Source organism: Lepidochelys olivacea (genome assembly GCF_965140295.1).
Source record: "Lepidochelys olivacea isolate rLepOli2 genome assembly, chromosome: 10".
Classification (NCBI taxonomy): Eukaryota; Metazoa; Chordata; order Testudines; family Cheloniidae; genus Lepidochelys; species Lepidochelys olivacea.
In genome coordinates this window covers 16,108,515-16,125,757 of record NC_140420.1, presented here as the reverse complement: position 1 = coordinate 16,125,757, position 17,243 = coordinate 16,108,515, and the positions used below count along the sequence as shown (strand labels likewise).

At 40.7% G+C, this 17,243-nt stretch overlaps 1 protein-coding gene across 5 annotated transcripts in view; it reads left to right on the top strand.

Moving 5' to 3' along the window:
- The window catches only part of EIF2AK1 (eukaryotic translation initiation factor 2 alpha kinase 1), a 53,152-nt gene that overhangs the window by 6,019 nt on the left and 29,890 nt on the right, over positions 1-17,243 (top strand). The window contains exons 2-5 of one of the 5 annotated variants that reach the window (XM_084640985.1): positions 1,522-1,596; positions 6,246-6,467; positions 8,771-8,915; positions 16,773-16,928. Coding sequence is in view for 2 of the 5 variants with exons in the window: in XM_084640984.1 (XP_084497110.1) it covers positions 9,399-9,525; positions 16,773-16,928 (283 nt within the window). In the remaining 3 variants the exon portion in view is untranslated. Of the gene's footprint in view, positions 1-1,521; positions 1,597-6,245; positions 6,468-8,770; positions 8,916-9,284; positions 9,526-16,772; positions 16,929-17,243 lie in introns of those variants that run through there. The other 4 variants (XM_084640986.1, XM_084640987.1, XM_084640984.1 and 1 more) reach the window with 4 other exon arrangements.

The window sequence follows — 17,243 nt, the reverse complement described above, 5'->3', positions numbered from 1 at the left end:
ACTTCAAGACCAGGATTTTACCCCCTTATCTTATGTTTGCATTTTGTCTGAATAGTCTTTGTCCACAGGTGTGTTGCTATCACTTGTAACCTGGATCTGCTCCCCTTCTGGGTAGTCAAAACTGACAGGGAATACCTTGGCTCACTACTGATAGAAACAGTGAATGCCTTCTTCCTTATACTCACTACTAAAACATTCAGTAAACCAAACTGCTCTTTAAAAAACAACACTTGATTGCCAACAATGTAGCAAATTTACCATCTTCTGTTTAACCTCTCCTTCCTGGGCGATGTCATTGAGAAGATGATAGTGAACAAACTCCAGCAACACTGGCTTCTGCTGGCATCCTATATTGCCCAGCCTGGCTTCCTGTGAGGCTATGGCACAGAACAGCACTGGATGACCTTGTGGCAATTAACAAAGGGGAAATAACAATGCAGATACTTCCAGATCTGTCAGCAGCCTTTGATACTGTTGATCATGAACTTCTGTTGACTCTTCGGTGTGCTAATGCAGGAATCAATATTATTGTGCTCAACTGGCTTCTTTCTTTCCTCTCCAAAGAGTTATGATGGACATTTGTCCCTTTCCCCCAAGAGCTTTGACATGTGGAATTGCAGAGGGTTCAATCTTGTCAGTGATCAACATTTTTGTACATCCTAGGGGATATCATGAGATGCCACAGGCTGTTTTGGCAATAATATACTGATGAGGCACAGCACTGTTTCCTTTATATTCAGGCTGGTCTACACTAGCAGGTTAGGTTGACCCAGCTATGTTGCTCAAGAGTGTGAAAAATTCACACCCCTGAGAAATGCAGTTAAGCTGACCTAAGTCCCAATGTTGATGGTGCTAGTCTATGGAAGAATTTTTCCGTTGACCTAGTTACTGCCTCTTGGAGAGGTGGATTTGGTTGGTTGGCAGTCACTGCTGAGTGACATAGCATACATCTTTGTTCTTTTGAGAGCCAAGTACATGGCCTTCACAGTACTTTCATCCTCTCAATTTTGTGGAAACTGGAATTCAATCAGGACTCACTGAATGGCAGTTAGAAAAGGTTTTTACTTGGCAAGCTGCAACAGGAATCTGTGAACAGCAGTTTGTTGTATGTCCGTACAGCTATGGTAATTTCACAATGGTACAGCTTTACAAAGTAACATGATCCATTTTAAAGGCCTGCTAGTGGTTGATTTGGTCATTTCAATCTGTTACAGCAAAGCATTCATTTTAGAAGTCTGACAGTAATATTATCCTTGATTAAAACTCTGTGGAATATTGCAACATATCAACAATAATTATTACTAAAAAATAGCAGTATTCTCTGAAGATAATTTAAATGGAGGAGCATTCTTCAAAGATATTTGTTCACATTGTGGACGTAGAGCCAGTTTAAGTATCTCTCTATTGTCCAGGTACACAGTCTCCAGTTGTATACAAAACAACAGGCTTTTAATGTACAAGCATTTATTTAACAAAACTAACTTCCAGCAATGACATCTGTCTGTTGCTATCTTTTTACAGCAATATAACAATAGACGACATGAAGGAAGAAGCTGAAAGGCTTTTCATTTGAAGAGAATTCCCGAATTCAGTGAAGTGAGTGGAGGGATGGTACAGAAAAGAATATGTTCTTAGTGAGGATTTTCTTTTTAGCTGTAAATGTTATTTTAGAGTTTTGAAGGGGACTTTATACAATATTTCAGCAGGCAGCTTCCAAAATCTGAGGTAATGCACCAGTTCATTGAGACATACACATCTGATGGCTAGTATGGATAAATGGGATCCTGCTGATGCCACTCTGCAGATGGTCCCAAAACCTATGACCTCTACATGGAAACCTTAGAGTTCAAACAGCTAATGGCTGTTTTGATCTGCGGAATGGCAGCTCTTGGATGACAGAAGAATTCAGATTTTTAAACTGCAGCATTTGCAAAGACTTACAATATTACAGAGCAGGCACATTGAAGGATGAAGGTTTCTGACAGGGCACAGTAAGCTCCCTGTCAGAAAAAAAAACATCTGTTGAGTGTGAACATTAAAGTGAACCAGAGTACCCATTTTGAACCTGTATAATGTTCCATGAAAAGACACAAGCCATTAGTTGTAATGTTCAATTACAGGGTCCTGCAAAAGTGTTCTAATTAGTCACTTTCTCAATTTGCTATCTGCTGACTTTTCAAGTTGAATAGTCCCCAGAGAAAGTGGTGGTCCCATTAGCTGCTTGTGTAGCTTGATACAGATGGCTGATGAGGACTACATAAGGTTCCTGCTCCTCTCTGATTTCTAAAAACACAAATCACTAGCCACTTTTTTTTAATTAAAGAAAACATCCTAAGAAATAAATAGTTACACTATCAGGCAGTTTAGGTTAAATTTAAGTTTTATAAAAGTTTTGGGGAAAGTATTATTTATTAATATTTATTATTTGCTTGCTGATTTTAATAGACATAAACCAGTTATTGTGTTAAACATGCCCCATCAGTATTTCCAACCCAAACATTAGAGTATTGTGCTACCATGTCAGAAAGAAAGAAACTAACTACAAATACTGTTCAAACTAAGAGAAATTTAAAAAATAAACTATATAAATTAGGGAAAAATAAATTAGATTTAAAAACATACTTTCTGTTTTAATCATTCCAAGTGTTGTTATTAACACAGGTAGTTTTGCTATAGGAATATATGATTTTGTTTCCATTCTTTTAAAAGACAACTACAGCAAATATGTGAAGACCAAGATTTATTTTCTAGAATTAATTTTGCGTGTGTGTGAAGGGGGTGGGGAATAAGTCGGGTAGTATGGAGGTGTATTATACATAGAATCATAGGACTGGAAGAGACCTCAAGAGGTCATCTAGTCCAGTCCCCTGCACTCATGGCAGGACTAAGTATTATCTAGACCATCCCTGACAGGTATTTGTCTAACCTGCTCTTAAAAATCTCCAGTGATGGAGATTCCACAACCTCCCTAGGCAATTTATTCCAGTGCTTAACCACCCTGACAGTTAGGAATTTTTTCCTAATGTACAACCTAAACCTCCCTTGCTGCAAATTAAGCCCATTGCTTCTTGTCCTATTCTCAAAGGTTAAGAAAAATAATTTTTCTCTCTCCTCCTTTTACAACCTTTTACGTACTTGCAAACTGTTATTATGTACTAAACAAACCCAATTTTTTCAATCTTCCCTCATAGGTCATGTTTTTTAGACCTTTAATCATTTTTGTCGCTCATCTCTGGATTCTCTCCAATTTGCCCACATCCTTCCTGAAATGTGGTGCCCAGAACTGGATACAATACTCCAGTTGAGGCCTAATCAGTGCAGAGTAGAGCGGAAGAATTACTTCTTGTGTCTTGCTTACAACACACCTGCACCTACAGAATGATGTTCACTTTTTTTGCAACAGCGTTTTGTATGTTTGTAATTGATTGTTCCTTCCTAAGTGGAGTACTTTGCATTTGTCCGTATTAAATTTCATCCTATTTTCTTTAGACAATTTCTCCAGTTTGTCCAGATCATTTTGAATTTTAATCCTATCTTCCAAAGCACTTGCAACCCTTCCCAGATTGATATTATCCGCAAACTTTATAAGTGTACTCTCTATGCCATTATCTAAGTCATTGATGAAGATATTGAACAGAACCAGATCCCTGCAGGACCCAACTTGTTATGCCCTTCCAGCATGACTGTGAACCACTGATAACTACTCTCTGGGAACGGTTTTCCAAACCAGTTTTCCACCCACCTTATAGTAGCTCCATCTAGGTTGCATTTCCCTGGTTTGTTTATGAGAAGGTCATGCAAGACAGTATCAAAAACTTTACTAAAGTCAAGATATACTACATCTACTGTTTCCCCATCCACAAGTCTTGTTACCGTGTCAAAGAAAGCTATCAGGTTGGTTTGACATGATTTGTTTTTGACAAATCCATGCTGACTGTCACTTACCACCTTATTATCTTCTATATCTTTACAAATTGATTGTTTAATTATTTGCTCCATTATCTTTCCAGGTACAGAAGTTAAGCTGACTGGTCTGTAATTCCCCAGGTTGTCCGTATTTCCCTTTTTATACACTGGCGTTCTATTTGCCCTTTTCCAGTCTTCTGGAATCTCTCCAGTCTCCCATGACTTTTCAAAGATAATTGCTAATGGCTCAGTAAACTCCTTAAGTATTCTAGGATGCATTTAATCAGGCCGTGGTGACTTAAAGACATCAAATTCGTCTAAGTAATTTTTTTAACTTGTTCTTTCCCTATTTTAGCCTCTTCTGATCCTACCCCATTTTGACTGGTATTCACTATGTTAGACATCCAATCACCACCAACCTGCTTGGTGAAAACTGAAACAAAGAAGCCATTAAACACCTCTGCCATTTCCACATTTTCTGTAATTCCCCCCCCCCACTCATTGAAGGTAACAGGCCTACCCTGTCCTTGGTCTTCCTCTTGCTTCTAATGTATTTGTAGAATGTTTTCTTGTTACCCTTTATGTCTCTAGCTAGTTTGGGCTCGTTTTGTGCCTTCACCTTTCTAATTTTGTCCCTACATACTTGTGGTAGTTATTTATATACATCCTTTGTAATTTGACCTAGTTTCCACTTTTTGTAGGACTCTTGAAGATCTCCTGGTTAAGCCAGGGTGGTCTCTTCCCATACTTCCTATCTTTCCAAACAGTGGGATAGTTTGCTTTTGTGCCCTTAATAATGTCTCTTTGAAAAACTGCCAACTGTCTTCAATTGTTTTTTCCCTTAGACTTGCTTCCCATGGGATCTTACCTACCAACTCTCTGAGTTTACTAAAGTCTGCCTTCTTGAGATCCATTGCCTTTATTTTGCTGTTCTCCCTCTTACCATTCCTTAGAATCATGAACTCTATCATTTCATGATCACTTTCACCCAAGCTGCCTTCCACTTTCAAATTCGCAGCCAGTTCCTCCCTAATTGTCAAAATCGAATCTAGAACAGTCTCTCCCCTAGTAGCTTTTTCCCCCTCCTGAAACAAAAAATTGTCTCCAATACATTCCAAGAACTTGTTGGATAATCTGTGCCCTGCTATGTTATTTTCCCAACAGATGTCCGAGTAGTTGAAGTCCCCCATCACCACCAAGTCCTGTGCTTTGGATGATTTTGTTAGTTGTTTAAAAAAAGCCTCATCAAGCTCTTCTTCCTGGTTAGGTGGTCTGTAGTATACCCCTTACCATGACACCATCCTTGTTTTTGCCCTCTGGATGGGCACAACTTAAATATGTTTATATAAATTAAATATATATAAATAAGGGGTGAAAACTGTGTCTTTTAACCTTTTCCCAACTCTTGCCAACCTCTCCACTAAATTGTGCGTTTGTCAAGAATCAGTGCTGACTGATTCTGATGTTCTGTTTTGTCTTTCTTTACTATAGCTCTAATGACCTTTGTCTTCTCTTGAAGGTGACCTATAATGGAAAAAATGCTTATGCCTACTTTGTTTTTTTATACTGAACAGAGATCTGAAAGGGATTTTTTTTGTTCACCCTCAAAAAAAAAAATTTTTTTTTTGCTTAGATTTTTACTTTTGAAATTTCAGGAATGTAAATTCTGGTCTTCCCTGGTTTTGCTAAAAAATGCGGTGCATGTCTCAGAGAGGAAGATTAACACTCTCAGCCTTGAATTGAAGGGGCAGATGTTTTAAAACTTTACCACAAGAACTTTTCTCCCAATTGTCTATTAGATGTTTGAATAAAACAGGTGTTAACAAACAAAAACCAAAAGAATTTTAAACAGTATGGATACAAATAACTTTCCTTATCAGTTAATCAAGTTTCACTTGGATGGTGTCCATAATGTTGTAAATCTAATAGTTTTTCAGTCATGTACAAGGTTTCCAGGAAAAATAGGGTAGACATAATTTACATTTTTAATATGAAAAACAAACAGAAAACCACCTTCCTAACAAACAATAGAAAAATCTTTTGTGCCTTCTTTGTAGATTACAAATTTTTAAAAAAGTGAAAGTCCCACCCCAGCCCACCCCTTTTTTTTTTTGAAGGTCACCTTTAGAACCACCTTCTTCTGCATATAGCACCTGATTTTACAAGATGTAAATATGTGCTCTACGTCAGAATCAATGCTGTGGTTTTGTCTTTATTTTATTGGTAAATGTTTTCCTTCTGAATACTACTTAGCATTTAGATAATATGTGTCAAAATGCTTTACAAAAGCCCCAATACAATATAAAGTCAAGTTCAAGGTCCTGGTCCTTATCTTCCAGGCTCTCAATAGCCCGGACCCAGCATATCTAAAAGATCACCTAAACTTTTGTGATGAAGACTGTGGTCCACACCTCTGCTCCCCTGGCACAATGGAACTTTCTACCATGAGGATAAAGCTCATCTGTGTAGGGGGCAGCTGCTGTGGTGCCAGAACCAAGGGCAGCCAGCTCATCATCGGCCATAGCCATCAGCAGCCGATAACGGAGGACAAGAAGGGCAAGGTGAGAAGGCACAGAATATAGGCAGATGGACAGCATGGGGCACAGGAGGCTGCTGCGGGTCATATGGACTGGGATTCAGAAGGGCAAATTGGGGGGACAGATTGGGGTGGGGGCTGAATTGGAGTTTTGGTGCAGGGCCACATGGGAGCAGGGGTGGCTGAGTGTGGGTGCAAGGACAATGGGGGAGTGGGGTGCATGGGATCACGGGTGGCTGAATGGGGGTGTGGAGACACATGAGGATGGGGAGGGGTGTGGGGGGGTATGTGATGACTGAGTGGGGGTGCAGGGATACATGGAAATAAGGGAATGCATGGGGATGGGGAGGAGGGTGCAGGGACACATGGGGACAGGGGAGGAAGGGTTGCTGAGTGGGGGTGCAGGGACACATGGGAATGGGGAGAGGGTGTTGGGACAGATCGGGACGGGGCAGATGTGCTTGACTGATTGGGAGAGGCTAAGGGTCTGCATTGGGGAAGCTCCCCAACTCCCTAACAATTCCTACCCCCTGAAAAAAAAACTGTTCCATAGTTCTCGCACCCATACCCAACAACCCTCCAGGTTCACTCGTAGGCTCTTTCCCAGCAATTATTTCCCTCTCCCTCAGCTCCTCTGTTACCCTGACTTCCCGAAGCCTTTGCACTGCTTCTGAGGGGTATGGAAAATAAACCTGTATTGTAGTTTAAATGAATTATTACTCAAAGTTCTGTATTAATATGGCTAGTAAGGAATCTATTTGTCAACAAATATTTCCTGAATATTTGTTATCTGTATTGTTACAGACATACTTGTTGACAGGTATTATGAAATAAATTACCAAAATAATTGAAACTGGTTTGATTATATTGTGTTATTTTGACAAATAAAATATACAGAATATTGCAGAATTTTAAAATATTGTACACAGAATTTTTATTTTTGTTTTGGCATAGAGTTTTTAATTTTTTGGTACAGAATTCTCCCAAGAGTAACAAGTGGAGCAGTATGGGGAGCTGAGAGCCCGGGCTTGGCACAGAGCTGACAGAGCGGGCTCTCAGTCCTGGGCAGTCAGGCTCTCAGCTCAGAGCTCCATGTAGTGCTGACAGGCAATATAAGTAATGCAGTGTCTACACAGACACTACATTGTCCTAACTATATCAGCCTAAGTGCTACACCTCTCGTGGAGGTGGAGTTATTCGGTCGGTGTAGTGGGGGACTTACATCGGCGGGAGCAATGCTGTAGTGTAGATTCTTGCTGAGTTAGGTCAACGTAAGCTGCCTTACATTGACCTAATTCTGTAGTGTAGACCTGGCCTGAGTAGGTTTGATTTATTATGGGCAACAGAGAGCAGTACTAACAGAGAGAGAGACACAGGAGCTAGTACATTACATATGCTTGTAATTTGTGCATAGTTGAAAATTATCTGTGCTTCATACTGTAATGCTGTTTACTTGAATCACAATCTTGTTTAGTCAGCACATAAATCAAGGTTTTGTGTCTTCCTTTTAATACTTCTTTTTTTTGTACAGGTGTGGTAAATTCATTAGGAACTGTTGGTGCTCGCTACCTCTCATTATTATCAGGCCATAATGTTTAATACCTTGGCATATGTTAATATTGCTGGGGATGCTGAATTAAATTAATTGAAGCATGGTTTTGGATAATTAAGGAAACATTCACTGTAATTAATAGTTACTGGAGGCACTGACCCTTTTTTGGGATCAGAGAGAAATTTTTATAATTGACAGGTTTCCGTGTTAGTCTGTACCCGCAAAAAGAAAAGGAGGACTTGTGGGACCTTAGAGACTAACAAATTTATTTGAGCATAAGCTTTTGTGAGCTACAGCTCACTTCATCAGATGCATGTAGTGGAAAATACAGTGGGGAGATTTTATATACACAGAGAACATGAAACAATGGGTGTTACCATACACACTGTAACAGATTATACTGCATTTGTTTACAATAAGATTATATATGATCATTTTGGTTAGAATTTGTAAGGGATTAAGCTGTTAGCAATTTAAAATAATTGTGTGCTCAAAACTGGGAAAAGTTCAGTCTGGGAATATGGTTAGACTTGATTCAGACATCACCATGTGTTTGGTAAAAAGGATTCCGTGCCACTTTTTGTGGAGTGACAGATACTAATAATCCTCACAATTTTTTGATGCATTGAACTCTGAAAATATCATAATAGTTATATGTATTATTAATTTCGGCTACTGCCCATTATGTGCTAGGTGCTTTCCAAATAAAAAGGAACACCTCATGCACCAAAGATCTCATAATTTAAAAACTGACCTGTCAATATCTATATTCTCAGGTGTGAGTGGAACTAGTCTGTATCTCAGTACCCCAGATCCAATGAATGCAGCCTGCACTGGAATTATTCTGATGCCCAAGCCCCTTGAAGGTCGCAGTATGGGATGGGATATCCCAATCCCCAGCATTACAGGATGTAATATAGGGTGAGTATAATCTGCATGTCAATCTCTCCACCCCAAGGAGTGCCGGGGGGCGGAGGGGCGGGGGAATTAGCCAGCTCCCTGCCTCCCAGATGTGTAGGAATCAAATTAGCCAGAGCCTCTATCCACCAGAGGCCTGTGGGGATGTGTTCGGGCCCTGGCCCCTAGGGGTGTGTGTTTGTGTGGGGGAAATGGCTGGAACAATTTGTATAGCGGGGGTGCTGAGCACTCCTACTTCCAGCACCTCGGGGCAGAGCGGGAACTGGTCAGCGCCCCCGATCCCTACGGGTGCGGGGAGGTGGCCGTCCGGCAACCCCGCTCCACACGAGGTCGACCGAGGCAGACTCCTGGCCGGTCACGGCGGGACCCGGTAGAGGGCGCAGCTGGGCGAGCTCGGCCTGGAAGGAGCCGGTACATTCCAGCCCCCTGCGCCCCGGGTCGCGCTGCCAGGCTGCGGCGGGAAATTGCGTCCCAGAGGTCCCGGCCATGTGGAGAGGTGGCGGGGGCGCTGCGGGGGAACGGCGGCCCAGGCTCTGGCCTAGGGCCATGGGGCCCAACCTGCCGCCGCCCGCTATCGAGTTTCCCGAGGAAGGGCCGGAGCCGCAGTACGACGGTGAGTGAGGGGAGCCGCCGTCCCCGACTCCGGCAGGAACCCGGGGGGGGGGCAGGGAAGTGCCCCCAGCTGCCGAGGGGGGAAGGGCACCGCAACGGCCCCCTCGCCCCAGAGGGATATTCCCTGCGGGGGCAGGGAACGGGGGCTTAATGCCCCCCCCCAAGCTCCTGGGGCACACTGGGAGAGCAGTGCAACTCCCCACCCCCTCCGCACAGTGGAGGCGCCCCTTCCCCTGAGGCGAGTGGGGTACCCGCCCCCTCTGCCCCCCGTGGGCCCCACTGGGGGATGATACAACCCCCCCCTCCGTGTCCCCTGTCATTGTCTGGTGGGGGCGGGGGGTGATGATGAAATTGGCCCCTCGTTCTTGCAAGGCGTCAGGTGCCTGGTGGTAGGGAGGGTGATGCAAGAGCAGCGCAGCTGTCAATCATTAATTCCTACTTCCCACTTTTACTAAGTGTCTGCCCACTTTGTCCTCCTGAAGTATTTCTGAGGGGTTCCTGGAGACTGTGTGTTTTCTGTAGGATCTCCGGGGCCCCTCGCTGTGTCTCCCCTCTGAGTAGGGATGACTCTGGGAATCTGGATGTTTGATGTAAACTTTTAATGTGGAAGATCCTTATTTCTCATTCCCCCTTAGGGTTATTTGGGTCTCTGGTTTTTCCTCCATTTTCCTTTCCTTCCCACTCTCCTCTTGGCTTGTGTAGGGTGCTTTTTGTTTGTTTGATTCTCCTGAGTAGTATTTAAATCTTCTATCAAAATCATTATCCTGATCTTTTTGAAGGATAAGATTATTGTGAATTCTACAAAGCAATGGAGACTGTGTTACTGAGCTACATTGTGAATGTTTCATTTATTAATTAAGCAGATTTCCCCCCCCCAAAAAAAAACAGTATTTAATGGGAGGGGGGAAAAGCTTTGTAATATTTGTACATAAGAGTGGCCATACTGGGTCACATTAATGGTCCATCTAGATCTTGCCACGTATCATGTCTTCCAGCAGTGGCCAGTGCCAGATACTTCGGAGGGAATGAACAGAACAGGGCAATTATCACGTGATCCAGTCTCTATTATCCAGTATGAGCCTTAGGGACACCCAGAGCATGGGGTTGCGTCCCTGACCTGAGGTTAGTTAATAGCCATTGAGGAACCTATCCTCCATTAACTTATCTAATTCTTTTTTTGGACCCAGTTATACTTTTGGCCTTCAAAACCGCCCCTGGCAATGAATTCCACAGGCGACTGCATTCTGTGAAGAAATATTTCCTTTTGTTTGTTTTAAACCTGATGCCTGTTAATTTCATTGGGTGACGCCTGGCTTTTATCTTATGTGAAGAAATAAATAATATTTCCGTATTCACTTTCTCCACACCATTAATGATTTTTCAGACCTTTATCGTATTCCCCACTTAGTTGTCTCTTTTCCAAGATGAATAGTCCCAGTCTTTTTAATCTCTTCTTCTATGGAAGCTGTTCCATATCCCTAGTCATGTTTGTTGCCCTTCTCTGTACCTTCTCTGTGTCCAATATATCTTTTTTGAGATGGAGTGACCAGAACTGTGCGCAGTATTCAAGGTGTGGGCATACCATGGATTTATATAGTGGCATTATGATATTTACTGTCTTATTATCTATCCTTTTCCTAATCATAAAATCTCAGGGTTGGAAGGGACCTCAGGAGGTCATCCAGTCCAACCCCCTGCTCAAAGCAGGGCAAATCCCCAATTTTTGCCCCAGATCCTAAATGGCCTCCTCAAGGATTGAACTCACAACCTTGGGTTTAGCAGGCCAATGCTCAAACCACTGAGTTATCCCTACCGCCACAATTCCTAACGGTGGATTTGATTTAAATTAAATTGATTTAAACCACTAGTCAGGAAGACTTGATTTAATCATGGATTTTTACATAAAAGTGCATTCTTGTTGGTTGTTATAACCTTAATACATATTTTTCACAACTCATAGATAGATGAAGGCTTCATTTTTAGAAGGTACACACTATACATATTTAAAGTGATTTATTTTGAAAACTTTTCAGATTAGTTTTACAGCTATATCAGAAAATGAATGACTGTTTGGTTATTTCATTTACCAAAGGAAATTGAAGCAGATCTTTATGAAGTCATTGGGAGGTGAACTATCTCTAATTCAGCAGGTTAATCATTAATATTTGGAGAATTTTCTTACCATGCTGTATTAGGAGGAGAACATCACCAGACAGACATTTAAATTGTTTTATTTAACTAAAATGACAATGTTATGTATTCTGGATTTTTTTCTTCAACAGCAAACATATAATATTTTAACAAAACAAACATATGAATTTTTGAATTTAGTTAAACATTCAAGTTTTTTAAAATCTGGTTTGTTTTTGTTAAAATTGTTTTTAACTAAAATAGTTAAAATATTTTTTTTTAAAAAAAGAAAAAAATTAAATCGGCTATGTCAGCCAGGTCAACATGAGAAACTTAAAATATTGGCTTCTGCAGCTTACTCAGTCATCTTTGCCTTCATTTTCCTGTTTTTTTCATAATCTGGAAAAGAAAAACAAGCTTTCCTGCTTTTTCAGGTCCCAAACAATTTCTCAGTTTGGAATGAATTAGTCCAAAGGAAGAAAATATTCTTTCTACACCGTCAGAAGCTACTGCTGTTAAAAGTGAGATTATCACTTCAACAGTCTCTGAATCCAAGTGCTTAAGTGACTTCCACCAGTTCACTGGTGTGACTTTCTTTAAAACATCATCAGCAAACATATATTTCTTGAATGGTTCACCCTTAGCTCTGAAGTTTATTATAGTTGACATTATGGAGGGATCATTGCTGGATGTCCATGTCATAGCCAACTCCTCTTCTTCAGCCGTTACAGTTTGACCCTGGTACCGAGCATTGAGAATATTTGCAAGAAAATTAGCTGGAGATAGTGCTTGTCCCAGTCGTTTTTTTAATGCTTGTAATTTAACTCTGTCATTGCATATTTCTCTTTTTAAGATCTCACTCAGTTCCTTCCAAATTTCAACAACGTCAGCAATAAAACAGCTGTTTTCCTGCATTTTGTTCAAGGCTACAGAAATAGACTTCAGGATACTCAGTATGTGTTCAACATTTCTCTTAAGCCCAATATTGAGAACTTTATCTGTGACATTGACATCTATTTTTTCACAATTTTGTTCACAAACCGTCATCAGATTAGGCAAGTTCTTGATATAGTGCTCAAAACAGTCCACTACTGAGTTCCATTGTGCATCCTGGGGGAGCGTTAGTTTGGTTCCTTCCACTTTTTTCAAAGCAGCTGCTGCATAGCAGTTGTTATGGAAGTATTTTGCAATTTCAACAACATTAGCTTTTATTTCTGGAACACTGAAATCTTTGGCTAGGAGGTGCATCAGATGAGCACTGCAACCATATGTCGTTAGCTTGGGATCTCTTCTAAATAATTTCTTCTAATTTTGAATACGTTTGCAGCATTGTCTGTGACCAAGCTACGTACTAGATATTTGAATTTTTTTTCAGTTTGTTATAGCTTTTACTGCTACTTCCTGTAAGTATTCTGCTGTGCATTTCCTCATATATCAGTTGTTTCTGTAAGGAAGACATTCCTTTCTTCTTTTGTCACACAAGCACATACAATAGGATCATTGTGGACATTGTTCCACCCATCAAGACTCAGGTTAACAATTTCACCCTCTAGATGTTTTGCACACTGCTCGATTTCTCTTTCATACACTTTATCCAGCAATTTGCCTGCGACATCTGCTCTGTTGGGTGGACTTTATCCTGGTCTTAGTGACTAAACCGTGGTAATGAAGTGTGGGTTTTCAATCATACGGAAAGGAGAGTTTGTTGCATAAACAAACCAAGCAATTATTTCATCAATTACCTCTTCCTGTAATCTGCTGGTTCTTATCACAAACTTATCTATGGTGATTTCTGGATGATGGAGATGTTTTTTTTTCTTTTTGCTACAGGTGATATACTGTGGCTATGTGACATACATGATGTGATTGAAATGCTATCTTTGGCAGGTAACTCTGAAACTATAGAAAATGATGGTGATCTTGAAGATGGATAGTCTTCAGAATCCTGTATGTTGAGGATGGATTCTCCTAAACAAAATAAGTCAATACAGTTATTTAATTATTATCACCATACTTCATTTAGTATTACTCATTGCATTCATTGACACACAGTACTACTTTAAAGGTGAACTTGTAAAAGGAAGATCTGCCTATTTCAACTATTTATTTTTTATCACAACTGCATCTAAAATGATAATACCATAGAGTAACTACTATATTTTTTGCCCAAACATGAGAATTCAAGAATAGTCCAGAAGGAAGACAGCTGGTCCTTAAGAAAGAAGTATGAAATAAAAAAGTTTACCAACCTGAAGATCCTGCATGTTCAGACATGTTCCTTTCATAATCTTCAGCGCAGCTTCCTCCTGAGAAGGAACACTTCTCATGATGTTGTTTCATTCAGGCCTTGCATTTCTTTGTTGCACTGTTTGTATTTTGCACGCATGCCTGTCTTATCCACAGGTAGAGGAACTTCATTAAAATATTCCCAAACTGGGTCTCTTTTATGGCCTGCTGCCATTATAGGTTTTCCCTTCTAGTGAGAGAATGGTATGGTAGATCTCAAATCAATGAAGGCTACACTCAGAAAGACCTCAAGACTTCTGGAATATGCTGCTCAAACAGTTTCACTTTTGTTTCTACTGCCTGTCCCTCCCTTCTCACATTTATCTCCAGGCTTCTTCTTGTCCAGATCTTTTCTGCCCACAACAATCTTCTATTCATTTAACTTTTTGAAACTTTGCACTTTCAGAGAGAGGTAAGGGATTGACTCTGTGTACACAAATTTGCAGAGGGACAATAGGGTTGAGGTCTGTTATTTCTCACCTCTATATATTTATTTATTACCATTTTTGCTGTTAACAAGCATGTTATCTCTGGAGACACAAATCTACAGTTTGGAACTGCAAAACTAAGCAGCTCTGATGGTATCTTCTAGACTTAGCATTGAGTCCCATTGGGTAAATAGGAAGATTAATCTAAATAATGTATACAGAAGCCCCTGGAACCCCATAAGATTGGGTTACTAATCCATGAACTATTGTAACTCATTTACAAAACTTTTCTTAAACATTACATGAATATATATTATCTCATACTATAGAATTAGAATTTATAATCCCTATTCCATGATGAGAGATCTTTGAGCTATAATGTATCTTAATTAAAACTATCTTTAGCTAGGTTTTTTCCCTCAAAAAGCATTTTATCCAAAAAAATCCGATTTAAATAAAAAAAAATCAGTTTAAAAAAAAATAAAATTGATTTTTATCCACCCTGGTTCCTAACATTCTGCTTGCTAGCTTTTTTTGACTGCTCCTGCACATCGAGAAGATGTTTTCAGAGAACTACCCACATGACTCTATGATCTCATTCTTGAGTGGTAACAGCTGATTTAAACCCCATCAATTTGTATGTAGAGTTGGGATGTTTTCCAATGTGCATTACTTTGCATTTATCAATATTGAATTTCATCTGCCATTTTGTTGTCCAGTCACCCAGTTTAGTTAACATCCCTTTGTAACTCTTTGCAATCTGCTTTGGACCTAACAACTATCTTGAGTAATTTTATATCATCTGCAAACTTTGCCACCCACTGCTTACTCCTTTTTCCAGGTTTTAGAGTAGCAGCTGTGTTAGTCTGTATCTGCAAAAAGAAAAGGAGTACTTGTGGCACCTTAGAGACTAACAAATTTATTCGAGCATAAGCTTTCGTGAGCTATGCATCTGATGAAGGGAGCTGTAGCTCACGAAAGCTTATGCTCAAATAAATTTGTTAGTTTGTAAGGTGCCACAAGTACTCCTTTCCTTTTTCCAGATCATTTATTAATATGTTGAACAGCACTGGTCTCTGTACAGATCCCTAGGGGACACTATTTACCTTTCTTCATTTCCAAAAGTAGTAAATTTTTATCTTAAGAAGGAGGATTTTGTTGTTAATATTTGTAATGAAATTGTTGCATCATGTCTCACTTGAAAACAGGGCTCTTGGCCTAAAAGGCTGTTCTTGAAAACTCAATTTTATATTGTATACTAAACAAATATTAGGAAAGGAAGCTTTGTAATTAAATTAGTATCTCCACTCAGATTGGGAAAGCCTTATGATGATTGTGTTGTCACATATGCTACAGTAAAGTAGATATAGGTTATATTTATTTAAAAAATACATTTGTAACCATGGGGCAGACAACTCTGTGTGTTTAGACTTGCAGTGTGGGTGGGTCCTAAACTGACTTTACTGTGCTGTTATAAATTCCATTTTAAAGGGACTGAGTGTTCCTTTTAATTTAAGAGTAATGAGTAATCTCTGAAGGTTTTTAAAAAATATTTTTTTCCTCAGAGAACATTTGTTTCCTAAATATTATGGTGAAAGGCACATTTAAAATGCCTAGATAGATATATTTTTTTTCCTTTGTCTTTTAATAGCTGCCAGCAGTTCACAGAACTACTGCTCCAATGATAAGGAATGGTCGATGCCGGGGCAGGCAAACTTTTTGGCCTGAGGGCCGCACCTGGTTTCAGAAATTTATATGGAGAGCTGGTTAGGGGAGGCTGTGCCTCTCCAATAGCCAGGTGTGGTGTGGCCCGGCCCCCACCCCCTATCCGCCCCGCTTCACGCTCCCTGATGGCACCCCCCTGGGACTCCTGCCCCATCCAACTCCCCCATTCCCTGAGGCCCCCCTGCCCCTGACTGCCCCCCGCCGCTCCATCCAACCCCCCTCCTTCCTGACTGCCCCCCCAGCATCACTGCCCCCATTCAACCCCCCCATTAACCGCCCTCTGACTGCTCCGACCCTTATCCACACCCCTTCCCCCTGACTACCCCCTGAACTCCCTTGCCCTCTATCCAACCCCCTCTGCTCCCTGCCCCCTTCCCGCGCTGCCTGGAGCACTGTTGGCTGGCGGTGCTACAGCCGTGCCACCCAGCTGGAGCCAGCCACGCCACTGCACAGCTCAGTGCACCGGGTCAGGCCGGGCTCTGCAGTGTACTGTGCACAGTGCATTCTGAGACATTGTCCTATACAGAAAGCTGTAATGAAGAACTGGCCAAACTGGTTACACAGTTACAGTTAGGGGTCAGTCTACACAACAAAAAAGTTTGCTGCTGGTAACCATTTTTTATCGTGTTTCACAAAGTCTGTATATGATGACCCTTAAATTGTTTTGTTTTATTTTCAGAATCTGATGTACCAGAAGAACTTCGAGTTGTGAATCGTTCAGAAAAATGTTATTTCACTTCTACAATTGCAAACCAGCTACTGCTTGTTTCTCTGCTAGAACATCTTTGCCATGTGTATGCACAAAATCCTGTTCAATCAAGATCTTTGTTCCAAAGTTAGTGAGAGTATCTACAATTTTTACTTTACCTTAAATTGATTTATTGTCATGTGTGCCTGAACGTAAAATGCTACGTTTGTTTTCTGAGTTATGAGATCCGTTTGTCAGTTTACATTGGACTATTGGAAAATTGTGGATCTGATACTGGGCGTAGCTGAGTGCCATTTGGACGGTTGGGAGCACCCTCAATTTGACTAGGAGTTGAGGGCATTCTCTACCTTCCAGAAATATGTAGGATCAAGTTGCAGAGAATTATTACTACTCTACTAACAATTTTGTTTCACCAGCCTCGTATTACAGTGCAAGAGAGGT